This window comes from Balaenoptera physalus, assembly GCF_965194825.1.
Source record: "Balaenoptera physalus genome assembly, chromosome: 20".
NCBI classification, from domain to species: domain Eukaryota; kingdom Metazoa; phylum Chordata; class Mammalia; order Artiodactyla; family Balaenopteridae; genus Balaenoptera; species Balaenoptera physalus.
In genome coordinates, this window is record NC_138901.1 from 16,432,503 (window position 1) to 16,445,276 (window position 12,774).

Consider the following 12,774-nt stretch of genomic DNA (forward strand, 5'->3'; position numbering starts at 1 on the left):
AATATATATTTTTTAACAGTAGTTTTGGTGTAGAAAGATAAAGATTCAGGAGTTAGGAATGGAATTTCTTCTGAAGACTTCACTTTTCCCTTTCCCTATTTATTGAGACAATTGTTTTAGTAACTACTCTTTGCAATGCATCCTGTGGGGATATTGAGACCAAGGAGGGAGTGTAAGCAAAATAAATTCGCTTTTGAGGTGTATGTGATTAATGTCAAGTTCTCGGACTGCTTGCAGAGGGTCAGAGAAATCTTGAAAGAGATGGGATTTGAGTCAGCAGGTTTTTCTTTTAAGTTGTGAATTTTTAAGAACTGAATAATTCTGAAATAACTTTGGAATGTTTACTGCTTAAGTACCTTCTGTGGTGTGATGTTAATTACACCCCTCTTTTTACGTGAGCTGTGTGAACATGGGTTTTCCTCAGTAAGTTTTGTGGAAGCTGTGTAACATCTGTGCCCTTGCTTGAGTCCCCAGAGGGAGGCTGTTTCCTGCTATTTCTGAGACTTAACTGTAGTGCTTTTGGGTAGTAGGCTACATCTACTCTCATATGCTGTATTAATCATCTGGCACTGATAATGTGCCTCCTTGCATTGCCAGTATCAAGTGTGTATTTTTTTTTTTGGTTTATTTATTTATTTATTTTTGGCTGTGTTGGGTCTTTGTTTCTGTGCGAGGGCTTTCTCTAGTTGCGGCAAGTGGGGGCCACTCTTCATCGCGGTGCGCGGGCCTCTCACTATCGCAGCCTCTCTTGTTGGGGAGCACAGGCTCCAGATGCTCAGGCTCAGTAGTTGTGGCTCACGGGCCTAGTTGCTCCGCGGCATGTGGGATCTTCCCAGACCAGGGCTCGAACCCGTGTCCCCTGCATTGGCAGGCAGATTCTCAACCACTGCGCCACCAGGGAAGCCCTCAACTGTGTATTGATATCAGTTCGAAAGAGGATATTGAGTTGATGGGAAAGATCAGATAGTGATTTTTGTTTATGGGAGAAAATGCCTTTTATAAAATTGACTCAAGGTATTTTGAATAAAGAACTTACATTGGTTCATCTGTCAATTCAACCAGTGTAACATAACTATTTTTTATTACATTAGGAATTATTTTTAAATTTAAAATCAGAAATAGGAAAAGTGGACGTAGAACAGTTAGTCACACAGAATGCCATATGCTAGAAAGTCCATGAGGATAAAACTCTGTAATCCCCAGAAGATCTAGTTTAATGAATATGGGATGTTTGTTAACGTTATTATAAGCTTAGAGTGAGAAAATTTTGGCAGTTACATAGAGCAGTAGTCAAATTTGACCTATAAGTGTATTGGTATTTGTACGGATGTTTTCTCAATCATTTACTTAAATTTCGATACTAATGATTTGAATTGCCATATTATGAAGAATCTTGGTGTAGTACTTACTATAGGGCTTACCATCCTATGTTGATTTTATCTAAAGATAAAATGTTTGACCAAATTGGAAGTTGCTGTCATTTTTTTTTTCTGAGGGAGGAGGAGGTTGTGTTTAGTTCAGTGATTCATAAACTTTTTGGTCTCAAGGCCCCTTTTCACTTATAAAAAATGTTGGAAACCACAGAGAACTTTTATGGGTTATTATCAGTAGTTGATTAGAAACTTCAAGAAATTCAAAGAATAATTATTTACGGGGAATTCCCTGGCGGTCCAGTGGGTAGGACTCCGCGCTTTTACTGCCGAGGGCGCAGGTTCAATCCCTGGTTGGGGAACTAAGATCCCACAAACCAAGCAGTGTGGCCAAATTAAAAAAAAAAATTATTTACGAGCTCATTTTAAAATAACAAACCTATTACATATTCTGAAAATAACTTTTTACCAGAACAAAAAAAATATTAAGTGTGAATGGCATTATTTTACATTTTTGCAAATCTTCCTAATGTCTGGCTTAATAGAAAACAGCTGGGTTCTCCTGTCTGCTTCTGCATTCATTCTATTGTGATATGTTGTTTTGGAATTATATAAAGAAAATCTGACCTTGTACAGATCTGTAGTTTGGAAAAGAGAGGAGTATTTAAATAGCCTTTTAAAGTGTGGCTATCCTTTGACACTATACTCAAACTTGACAAATAGTAGTTTCATAAAGGTTAGCTGCACTGTGGAATCTAAAGCTGTGTCAGTGAGCTTTTCATACTCTGTCACATTAATCCATTGGCTTGTCTTGCACTTCTTTTACCCATGCACTCGTTTCTAACGAGCTTGGTCATTTGGTCATTCACTGAGTTATGCAGATCTTCCAAAGGTTGACACATTTCATTATGTGGTATCAAATTCTCATTCACTAATATCAGCAGTAGTCTACTTAATCAAGACTTCAGTATTGGGGAAACGTTCAAGCTCATGGTGGTGGATACACGTTTTCAAAATACTTATTTTTGCTTGAAAATTCAGATTTTCTCATTGGCAACAAACATCATCATTGGGTTTCCTTGAAGTGACAGGTTCACTTTGTTCATTTTCAAGAAAATGTCTGCTAACTATTCAAGTCTGAATAATCATAGTTTGTCAGTTGTTCTGCCAAGTAAAAATAGTGTTCCGTGAGGGAAGCTTCTAGTTCAGCTTGTAACTCAGTTGTACTAGTGCTTTTTCTCAGATTTCTTAAAGTAGCAGAAGTGCTTTATGTCTACTTTCCCTTCATTGCACAGAATATTTGTATACCTATATATACACACACACACTGAAGACTCGAGTGGAGATTTAATAAAGTTCATTATTTTCATATTTCACCAAGGATATCAAAGGTCAGCGGTACTAACCTATTTATTTATTTATTTTTAAATGAATAGCGAATACATTGACCAGTGGTTATTAGTAGTTTGGTGCCTCTGCCCTGAATTGTGCAAAGGTACCAGTAGTTTTGCTCAGACTTGTTTTTGTACCCTTAGTGCAAATGTCAGCACTATGAAAAAAGGCAAATAACGTTTAATATTATTACGAAAATGCTTTGATCTTGTGGACCTCTGAAATGGTCTTCGAGTTCTCAGGAAGTCCATAGGCCACACTTTAGGAACAGCTGGCTTCGTTCTTTGCACAGATTTCCTTTTACTCTCAGACCAGATAAATCAAAGGGGATAAAGAAGTGGCAAATGGCTGAGGTTTTTAGCTTGGGTTACTAAATGAAAGCAATACCGTTACCTGAGATGATAAAAATGGGTAAGGAGTAAAAAGAAAGTCAGTTTTGAGTTTCAGGGGGCTTGAGGAACATAGGTGGGGATGTTGATTAGTGCAGCTGAGCATGTTTTTCTGAGCTCTAGGAGGCCTTACCATGTTGCTATAGTGGTTGTTGCCAGGGAAGTGAGTTGAGAGAGAAGAGGGCAGAAGAATGGACCTTGTTGTCAAGGACATCTGGAAAGGAGAATTTCAAGAAGATTGGGGTGGTCAGCACTACCTAATGCTCCAGAGAAGTCAGATAGAATGCGGACTGAGGCTTGAGCTTTGGATTTGATAATGAGATTACCTTTGCCAGAGCAGTAGGAGTAGAAGCCAGATTATAGAAGAGTGAGAAGTGCAGAGGCAGCTATTTATAACTATTTTTTCAAGAAGTTTTGGGGTAAAGGAAAGAGACACATCAGTTGGGCAGTTAATTTGAGAGGTGGGCCGTACTGAGGACAGCAAAAGAAAAGAAAATTGATGAAGTGAACTGGTAACACAGGTGTGATACAGTTAAGCTTTTAGTATGATCTGTCTTGCAGAGAAGTGGGAAGCTGACGAACATTGGATCCTTTGGCCAGAAAAATGTACAGACCTGTGACAATTGGCATACAAACTTTTGGTAGGGATGAGGAGTTCCTTACTAATTCTTTTCTGTTTAATTACTGGGTGCTTAGTTTGATACATTTGCTTTAAATTCACTAATTTCAAGAAGTTTTAAAGATATTTTTCTTTTAGATGCAGATGATTTAACTTTAATAGTCTGTGGCTACGTTCAATTTATGGTAACAAGTGACAAAAAAGGATGGAATTCTTTCTCTTGTGCAGGGATTGTGGCCCTGCCCCAACACACCTCCCCTTTTGGTTTGAGTGTTTTTCTTCTGGAGGCAGAGTTTGGTTAACAGCCTCAAGTAATGTTTGTATTAAAAACATGTGTGTTGTTTTCTAACATGCTTGTATTTCTAACTTCCTTTTCTTCTTTCTCTTCTAGTCTGTTCTCTGGGGAGGCGGTAAGGGGCTGTGGAGCTGGCCTCGGCACCGGGAGAGGCTGGACTTCCTGTCTCTCTGTGCTGAATGGCTGCGATGGCGCCCGCTCTCACTGACGCAGCAGCTGAAGCACACCATATCCGGTTCAAACTGGCTCCGCCATCCTCCACTTTGTCCCCTGGCAGTGCCGAAAATAACGGCAACGCCAACATCCTTATTGCTGCCAACGGAACCAAAAGAAAAGCCATTGCTGCAGAGGACCCCAGTCTAGACTTCCGAAATAATCCTAACAAGGAAGACTTGGGAAAGCTGCAACCACTGGTGGCGTCTTATCTTTGCTCCGATGTAACATCTGTTCCCTCAAAGGAATCGTTGAAATTGCAAGGTGTCTTCAGCAAGCAGACAGTACTTAAATCTCATCCTCTCTTATCTCAGTCCTATGAACTCCGAGCTGAGCTGTTGGGGAGACAGCCAGTTTTGGAGTTTTCCTTAGAGAATCTTAGAACCATGAATACAAGTGGTCAGACAGCTCTGCCACAAGCACCTGTAAATGGGTTGGCGAAGAAATTGACTAAAAGTTCAACACATTCTGATCACGACAATTCCAGTCCCCTTAATGGGGGAAAACGAGCTCTCACGTCATCTTCTCTTCAGGGGGGTGAAGTGGTGGCATCTGAATCTGGGGACTTGAAAGGAGGTATGACCAATTGCACTCTTCCACATAGAAGCCTTGATGTAGAACACACAACGATATTTAGCAATAATAGCACTGCAAACAAATCTTCTGTAAATTCCATGGAACAGCCGCCGGCACTTCAAGGAAGCAGTAGGTTATCACCTGACACAGACTCCAGTTCTAACTTGGGGGGTGTCAAGTTAGAGGGTAAAAAGTCTCCCCTGTCTTCCATTCTTTTCAGTGCTTTAGATTCCGACACAAGGATATCAGCTTTACTACGGCGGCAGGCTGATATTGAGAGCCGTGCCCGCAGGTTACAGAAGCGCTTACAGGTTGTGCAAGCCAAGCAGGTGGAGAGGCATATACAGCATCAGCTGGGTGGATTTTTAGAGAAAACTTTGAGCAAACTGCCAAACTTGGAATCCTTGAGGCCCCGGAGCCAGTTGATGCTAACTCGAAAGGCTGAAGCTGCGTTGAGAAAAGCTGCCAGCGAGACCGCCACTTCAGAGGGACTTAGCAACTTCCTGAAAAGTGATTCGATTTCAGAAGAATTGGACAGATTTACAGCCAGTGGTATAGCCAACTTGAGGTGCAGTGAACGAGCATTTGATTCAGACGTCACTGACAGTAGTTCAGGGGGAGAGTCTGATATTGAAGAGGAAGAACTGACCAGAGCTGATCCTGAGCAGCGCCACTTACCCCTGTGAGTAGAATCGTGCATAATGTCATTCTTGGGAAATGTTTGGACAAGGGAGAAAGAGTTGGTGAATTCCCATCATGGGAAGAATGGGCTTCTTTGTATATAGGTGCCTAGGTTTCTTTCGTTTGTCTTTTTCCTAATTTTAGGTAGGTGGGTGCATATATACCTGCTAGTGAAGAAATGGAAGGTATATTTGGTACAGCGTTGTGTTGCTGTAGGGTAAAAGCTGTTAATTTTCCATTGAAATCTTACTAAGAAAAAAACTGGAAGACTTCCAATTTGTATAACTGTACCCATCCTTTCAGAGTGAATAATTAGATTTCTTTTGAAACTATATGTAGGATATTTTTGTAAGTTTATAAGGCTTGACTTCAGATTTTGTTGTTTCTAGTAAGTGGGGCCAAAAGTTTAGTTGACCTAGTTAAGTTCGCTGGAATTTATAGTTGCTTCTAATTGAGCTTTCAGCAGAGAATGTACCCAGTCTTTAACACTTGAGATTTCCGTATGTTTTAAGGACTAATAATCAGAAAATGCTTCAGAGTATTTTATAGGTTGCCTCCAAGCACAGTCTGCTTTCACAACCTCATTCTCTCCCTGAAAGAAACCATCTTTATCAGATTTGGATTTTATTTTCTCTCAGTTAAGTTAAATGTATTGACATATTTGGGATAAATTCGTGCTGGATTTTCAAAATCTGTTGGCTTGAGGAAAATTATTCATAAGCTTTGTGTGGCACTTTAGATGGACCTGGTTGAGCCAGAGGTGCTTTACTCTTGTTCTTCCCTCCTGACCCTGCATTCTGCTCCTTACAGATAAGGAAGTAAAATATATCTCCTTAGAGATAGATCAATCTACATTTATCGAGACTTATGAGAGAGTAAACAGAGTAGTTGGAAAAGAAGGGCAGGGGAGTTGACTAGTAGATCTTCTTTCATTTCCTCTTTGGGTAGGGATGTTGTAAAAGTTGGATTACTAGAGAAGGCTGAAATAGGTGGATATGTTGGAATAATTGGCTTTCCCTTGCCTGAAATAAAAAGGTGACTAAGCTTTTCACTGGAGGATTTGTTGAGACAGCTACGCTTTTAAACATAAGTAAATTTCCTTTTTTTTTTTTTTCCAGTTTTGTTTGTTATTCACATGGATAACACTGTATCCGAGTATGAAATTTTGGTTTGTGTTTCTATTTTGAGTGAAAAAATCTGGATAATTTTGCTGTATTTTTTCCTCGTAGACCAAGTTCCATTACCATTTGTTAGTTTACTGTGCTCAAGAGTCCATTTCTATATTCAGGTCTAAAGCAAATAAATTTCAGAGCCTTGCTACTGCTGTAACATAGTTACCGTTCCTTAAATGGATTAGTAGCTTAAATCAGCTTGCCAGTATTTGTGGCATTATCCCCACTGACTTTGCTGCCTAAACCACTGTTTTAAGAAATCTTGGTTAACAGTTGAATATTTTGTGTTTAAGAGTAATTTTGTGTAACATACTGTAGTTGAAACATTTTAAGTTTCCTGTACTTATTTTGTGTATTTGATGAAGAAAAACACCTAGACTCTATAAGCTTAATGTTTTCAGGATACATTGTATTGGAAACATTTCTGAGTTTTGGTAATGTTGTGGGTAACTGTTCCAACCCAGTGAAATGAAAATACTTACGAGAGAACTTTTTTTATTTCATGGGGTAGTCTAGTGATTTGAAAAGACCTCTTAGTCCATTCACTTCGTTTTGGGTTTTCTTCTCACATAATGGTTTGTTGATTGGCAGGGTGTAAATTATAAGGACAACTGAGGGATCATTTTAGGAAACTTTTTGGGATCAGTTTAATCCTCTTACAATGAAATCAACTAAATAATGCTTTAAAAAGTTGAGTTTCCATGCTTCAGATCATATTATAAAGTAAGGACAATTTGGACACTAAAAGTACTGTCAAATAAATATACTTTTTGCATATTATGATATATATGAATTTATTGACAAATTAAAACCACCAATAAAGTTTAAATACTTTTAAGTTCTTGTTAAGCAAGGTTACCAGATTGGCTACTAAGGCTAGTATTTAGCCAGGTGTTTGTTGACCTTCTGAGTATTTTAAAGATTTTCAGCAGTTGGCCAGTGAGAGTGGATGCATTGCTTTGATTAAAAAAGAAAAAAAAAAAAAGAGGTTCTTTGGATGCTGAGAAGCCTTTTCTTTGTGATTTAATAGTCCCTCCCAAATCTTATAACCAGATTTATAATTCTTGAGTCCTGGAATAAAAAGTTAGTTAACTCTTCAGGAGCTTGACCCAGCTGGTGAATTTCAACTTTTTACCTCTTACAGTAGCCTGTCTAGTATTTCACTCCTTTGCTGAAGTACTGTCAGAGATAAAGTCAATAAATTTAGTCTGGGCAACCATAATGAAAATATTTAGTAGAGAAGACTGTTGAAATGAATTGTTTTTAAATGATGTTGCTTAAATTACAAGTGGATGGTTCTCTGAAAATTACAAGCTTTCACCAAGAATTCATGTGTGTTTTTCCTTATTTCCTATGTTTTTTCCAAGAGGAAAATCAATGATTCATTGTAAATCCTAGGCACATGCTAGCGTAGCAGAATGATTGGTTTTATATGTTGTTGAGAATTGTGTATTTATCATTTTACAGTTAGTAAATTCTAATATTGCTGGATGAGACATGTTTAGAGAAGTTCTTTCCTTTTCCTTTTTTTTTTTTTTCGTTAACTGATTTTATGTTTAAAACTGTTATACCTTTTTATTTTAAGCTCTTTTTGGAAAATCATCCAAAAATGTTATATTTGTATATCTTCCTGTCTTGGTACATGTAACTACTACTTTGGAAAATCTGCATTACATTGGGTTTGACTTATATCATTGTTTAGTAACAACACTGTGGAATGAGCAGGAATTTAAACATCATCTTTAAAAAAATTTTTTTTTTAATTGAAGTATAAATACTTTGATTTACAATGTTTTGTTAGTTTCTGGTAAACACCAAAGTGATTCAGTTATACATATATCTACGTATATTGTTTTTCATATTTTTTTATACGGTTTATTACAGGGTATTGAATATAGTTCGCTGTGCTATACAGTAGGACCTTGTTTATCTATTTTATATATAGTAGTTTGTATCTGCTAATTGCAAACTCCTAATTTATCCCTCCCCCACCCCCTTTCCCCTTTGGTAATCATAAGTTTGTTTTCTATGCCTGGGAGTCTGTTTCTGTTTCATAAATAAGTTCATTTGGGTCATGTTTTAGATTCCACATGTAAGTGGTATCATATGGTATTTGTCTTTCTCTTTCTGATTTACTTCACTTAGTATGATAATCTCTAGGTCCGTCCATGTTGCTGCAAATGGCATTTCATTCTTTTTTTTTTTGGCATTTTTTTATTATTGGAGTGTAGTTGCTTTACAATATTGTGTTAGTTTATACTGTACAGCAAAGTGAATCAGCTTTACCTATAGATAATGTCCCCTCTTTTTTGGATTTCCTTCTCATTTAGGTCACCAGAGAGCATTGAATAGAGTTCCCTGTGCTGTACCATTCTTTTTAAAAACGTCATCTTCTTGATTGAGGGACTAGAAAGGAAGCTGTATGTTTCAATAAATACCTCAATGTTTAATTCTTAATTGTAGAAGTAGGAATAGAAGCATTTATTGATAGTTATCTCATGTGTATATAACAAGAACTGTTGAATGTGTGCTCGTGCGCCCGCACTCTCTTCTTCACTTTAGTTTTTCTTTGTATTCCTCCTTCTCATTTCTAAGAGTTTTGTTCTGCTATTTTGTTAGGAATTCCTGGACCTATACCTAGTTTTGCTGAATTTAGTTTTCATTTTATTACCCTTGTGCTTATAAACTTTTATAGTAAGTACCTGTAAAGAAAAAATTGTTTTCCAGATATTCTCTTAAATGTATTCTTAGATCAGCAGTGTTCTGAGTACCTGGATAGTTTGTAGACCTCTTTTCCCTAAAAAACAAAAAACTCTGTAAACTGTTATTATAGGCTTATCTTGAAGGTTAGAATAAAAATGATTCCATAAAACATTTCGTTAGTGACTACAGAAGTATATGTTGTTTTATATGTAAAATATATCTTTATGTTACACAATGCCTTCTTTATAAGGACTTCAGGGCAAAGATATGCAACCAAGAATAATTGTATTTTTTCCTAAGCTTTTAAGTCTGTTTTTATTACCTGGCTGTTATAATTTGTGTTGTTAACTAGGTCTCCATTTTCCTCTTGGCTTTTGGAAGTGTAGAGCCAAATTTGTGGGACTTATTGTTGTACTTTTTTTTTAAGCCTCATTCTTGGCTTCGTTTTATTCTCCCTGTTCTTGTTTTATTTTCATGTTTTTATTTTTTTTAAATTTATTCTAACCTATGTTTTATTTGTCTGGTAGCCTCCTGAAGTCTGTTCCAGATCAAGGTTGAGTAAAAATTAACTAGATGCTCAGTTTAGTGACACTAAAGAAGTTATTTGAATTTTGATTGTCTTGATTGCGGTGACTTTTCTATGTTTCTGGGGAATTTCACCCTTTTGGAGTTGTTCGTGAAGACTTCAGGGTATAATGAATGACTAGTGTGTTTGTTGATTTTGCTTGTTAGTTACTGTGGAATGTTTTGTGTTATAGCTCGTACTTGAATTTATTAAGTATTCACAGATGATGTTGCCAAAGATGGCAGTCCACTTGATTTGTCCTTATTTTCCTATTCCTTGTCCTTTCACAAAATGATGGAGTGACAGGTCTATTAGCTGGAAAGCTAACATCTAACCCTTCTTTGCTACAGACTAGCTATAGGGCTAATCATGTAACCGCTTTTTCTAATATAAATGAGGAAATTGATCTCTAGGGCTTAAACTACTTTGAATTGTGACAGCTCTGTCTTTGACATTGATGGAGCTATTCTCAGCACCATTTTTTTGCATTTGGGGAGTCTGAGGCAAAGTTCCCTGTTAAGTCACTGGTGTACCTCGAAACAAAATGGCTTTCTTGACTTGTGACTTAGAGCTTTGATTCTTTTACTACCTTAGGTCCCCTTTCCACCCCATAATCCATTAAAATGATTATTGTGGATCTTACTGGGTGCGATACATACGTGGGAATAATTCCATCATGTTCTTAGAGAAGTTACTTCAGAGCTGAGTAAACTTTCACTTGTCAAACACCTTGTTCTAATTTAATCTAATCATCTTTATGTTTTTTTTTCTTTTTCTGCTAGCCTGCATATGACATCCAGTGGCAGAAATAGGAACTTCTGTATTTTCTCCATCTTCCCCCCCACCCCCCCGCTTTTTTTCTGAGAAGTTATGTAGGTAGTGAGAATTATTCTTGGTGCTTCTTGTATGATTCTGAAGGAAGGAAGTTAGGCAGCAGGAATTTGGAGGTTACCCGTTTGCTGCAGATCTAGTTGCTCCAAATATTTTCTGTTGCCTTGGGATTGGTGTTTTCGTTCTTTAAAATTGAGTGAAGTACAGTTGACCCTTGAACAACAATGGGGTTAGGGTTGCCCACCCTCTCTGCAGTTGAACATCCATGGCCCTCTGTATCCATGGATTCCACCAACCACAGATCGTATTAAATGTTGAAAGAAATCTGCGTCTAAATGCATGTGCACAGTTTAAACCCATGTTGTTCAGGGGTCAGTTGTACTCTTTTAAAGTGGTCATATATATAAGTACCTATGAGCGAATGTGTGAGACGTGAGAGATGCCATAGGTAAATAAACTGAGTTTCTATCCACAAAAAGTTTATAGTTTTGATGTGTATTGGAGACATGGTAGATAAAGATGACTACTTAGAACAGTGCCTGGCCATATAGTAATATACGGTAAATGTTGGGTGATACAAATGAAATAGGAAGAGATCACAGCTGGTTGATGGAATTGGAAAGAAAGGATATTAGAAATGAGCCTTGAAGGATGGCTAGGATTTTGATAGAAGGTTGTCTTGGTTGTGGCCTGATGAGGTAGGTCAGTACAGGAAGAAGGCACAGCATACACAGAGAGGACAGAGACTAAAAGGCATGGGGCTTTAGTGTCTAGAGTGGAAATACTTTAGAGATCTAGTAATATAGGTAAGTGTAATAAATGTAGTGTAAAAAGGAAAAGAGGAAATTCCAGAGATGGTGCAGAAATAGATTTAATGGGATTAATAACAAAGGCGGTATGGGAAAAATAGGGAGGGATCATTATAGATGATTGAAGTTTCAAGCTTGGGTGGCTATAAGAACACAGCTTGCAAAATAACCCTTACCTGAGGGTTCAAGTTCTTTACCAGTGTCTTAAAAATGAAGGTTTCTGTATTACTTATAAGTTCCAGCAACTGTTAAAAATCAGGAAATGGACTTCAAGTAATCCTGTGTAAACAGAGAAGGAGGAGTTGACCTGTACAGAGAGGCCTCAGAACCTTACATTGGAGACCTTGGAATTAATTAATTTGTTTATTAGATGTATTGAATGCCTACTCTGTGCTGAGGTGCTAGGGGTAGATAGTGGTGAATAAGAGAGACACAATCCCTGCCCTGCCCTCATGGGCAGTATCGGTTAGAAAGAGAGATTATTTAAGCAAGTAATCATATAGTTAATGATATATTTATCGTGGTGTGGGTGCCACAGAAACGAAGTTCGGAGTGCTAAGGGGGTGCATATTAGGAACATCTAATTAAGATGGGTGGGGATGTCCTAGCAAGTATCTTGAAGAAGTCACATGTAAGTTGAGACCTGAATGATGAGAAGGAGTTGGTGAAGAAGAGAGGAGGTGTGTTACAGAGGAAACGGCATGTGCTAAGGACTTGAGAATGGGAGGTGCTGGATGCTTTCAAGAACAGTGCAAAGTGTAGTAAGGAGAGTGGTGAGAAATGAGGCCAGAGAGGTTGTTAGAGGCTATGTCACGTAGGTGGGCTTGTAGGTCATCTCTAGTTTAAAATTTTATTGTGAAACCATTGACAGAGTTTATATATCATTGGATTTTTTAAAGATCCCTCTTATTGTATGAAGAGTAGAGTAGATTTGGACTTTGGGAAACCATTTAGGCTGCTGTGGTAAGCTAGGTAAGAGAATGGGGACTTGGCCTTTGGAGGGAAGAGTGAGGGAACTGGGTATTTTGGAGGTAGGGTGACTAGGACTTGTGATTGATTGGATGCGATGAGTGGGATGTTGAGAGAGAGGGAAGAGGAATTATGGGTGATTCTAAGATTTTTGACAGGAGTAACTAGATGGGATGGATCTGTTGGGATG

At 37.8% G+C, this 12,774-nt stretch overlaps 1 protein-coding gene across 8 annotated transcripts in view; it reads left to right on the plus strand.

The window, feature by feature from the left end:
- Window positions 1–12,774, plus strand: part of KANSL1 (KAT8 regulatory NSL complex subunit 1) — a 188,918-nt gene that overhangs the window by 42,015 nt on the left and 134,129 nt on the right. For all 8 annotated transcript variants that reach the window (XM_082443083.1, XM_082443081.1, XM_082443085.1 and 5 more), the window contains one exon: window positions 4,162–5,536. In XM_082443083.1, the coding sequence (XP_082299209.1) occupies window positions 4,245–5,536 (1,292 nt within the window). In that variant the 5' untranslated portion in view covers window positions 4,162–4,244. The remainder of the gene's footprint in view (window positions 1–4,161; window positions 5,537–12,774) is intronic.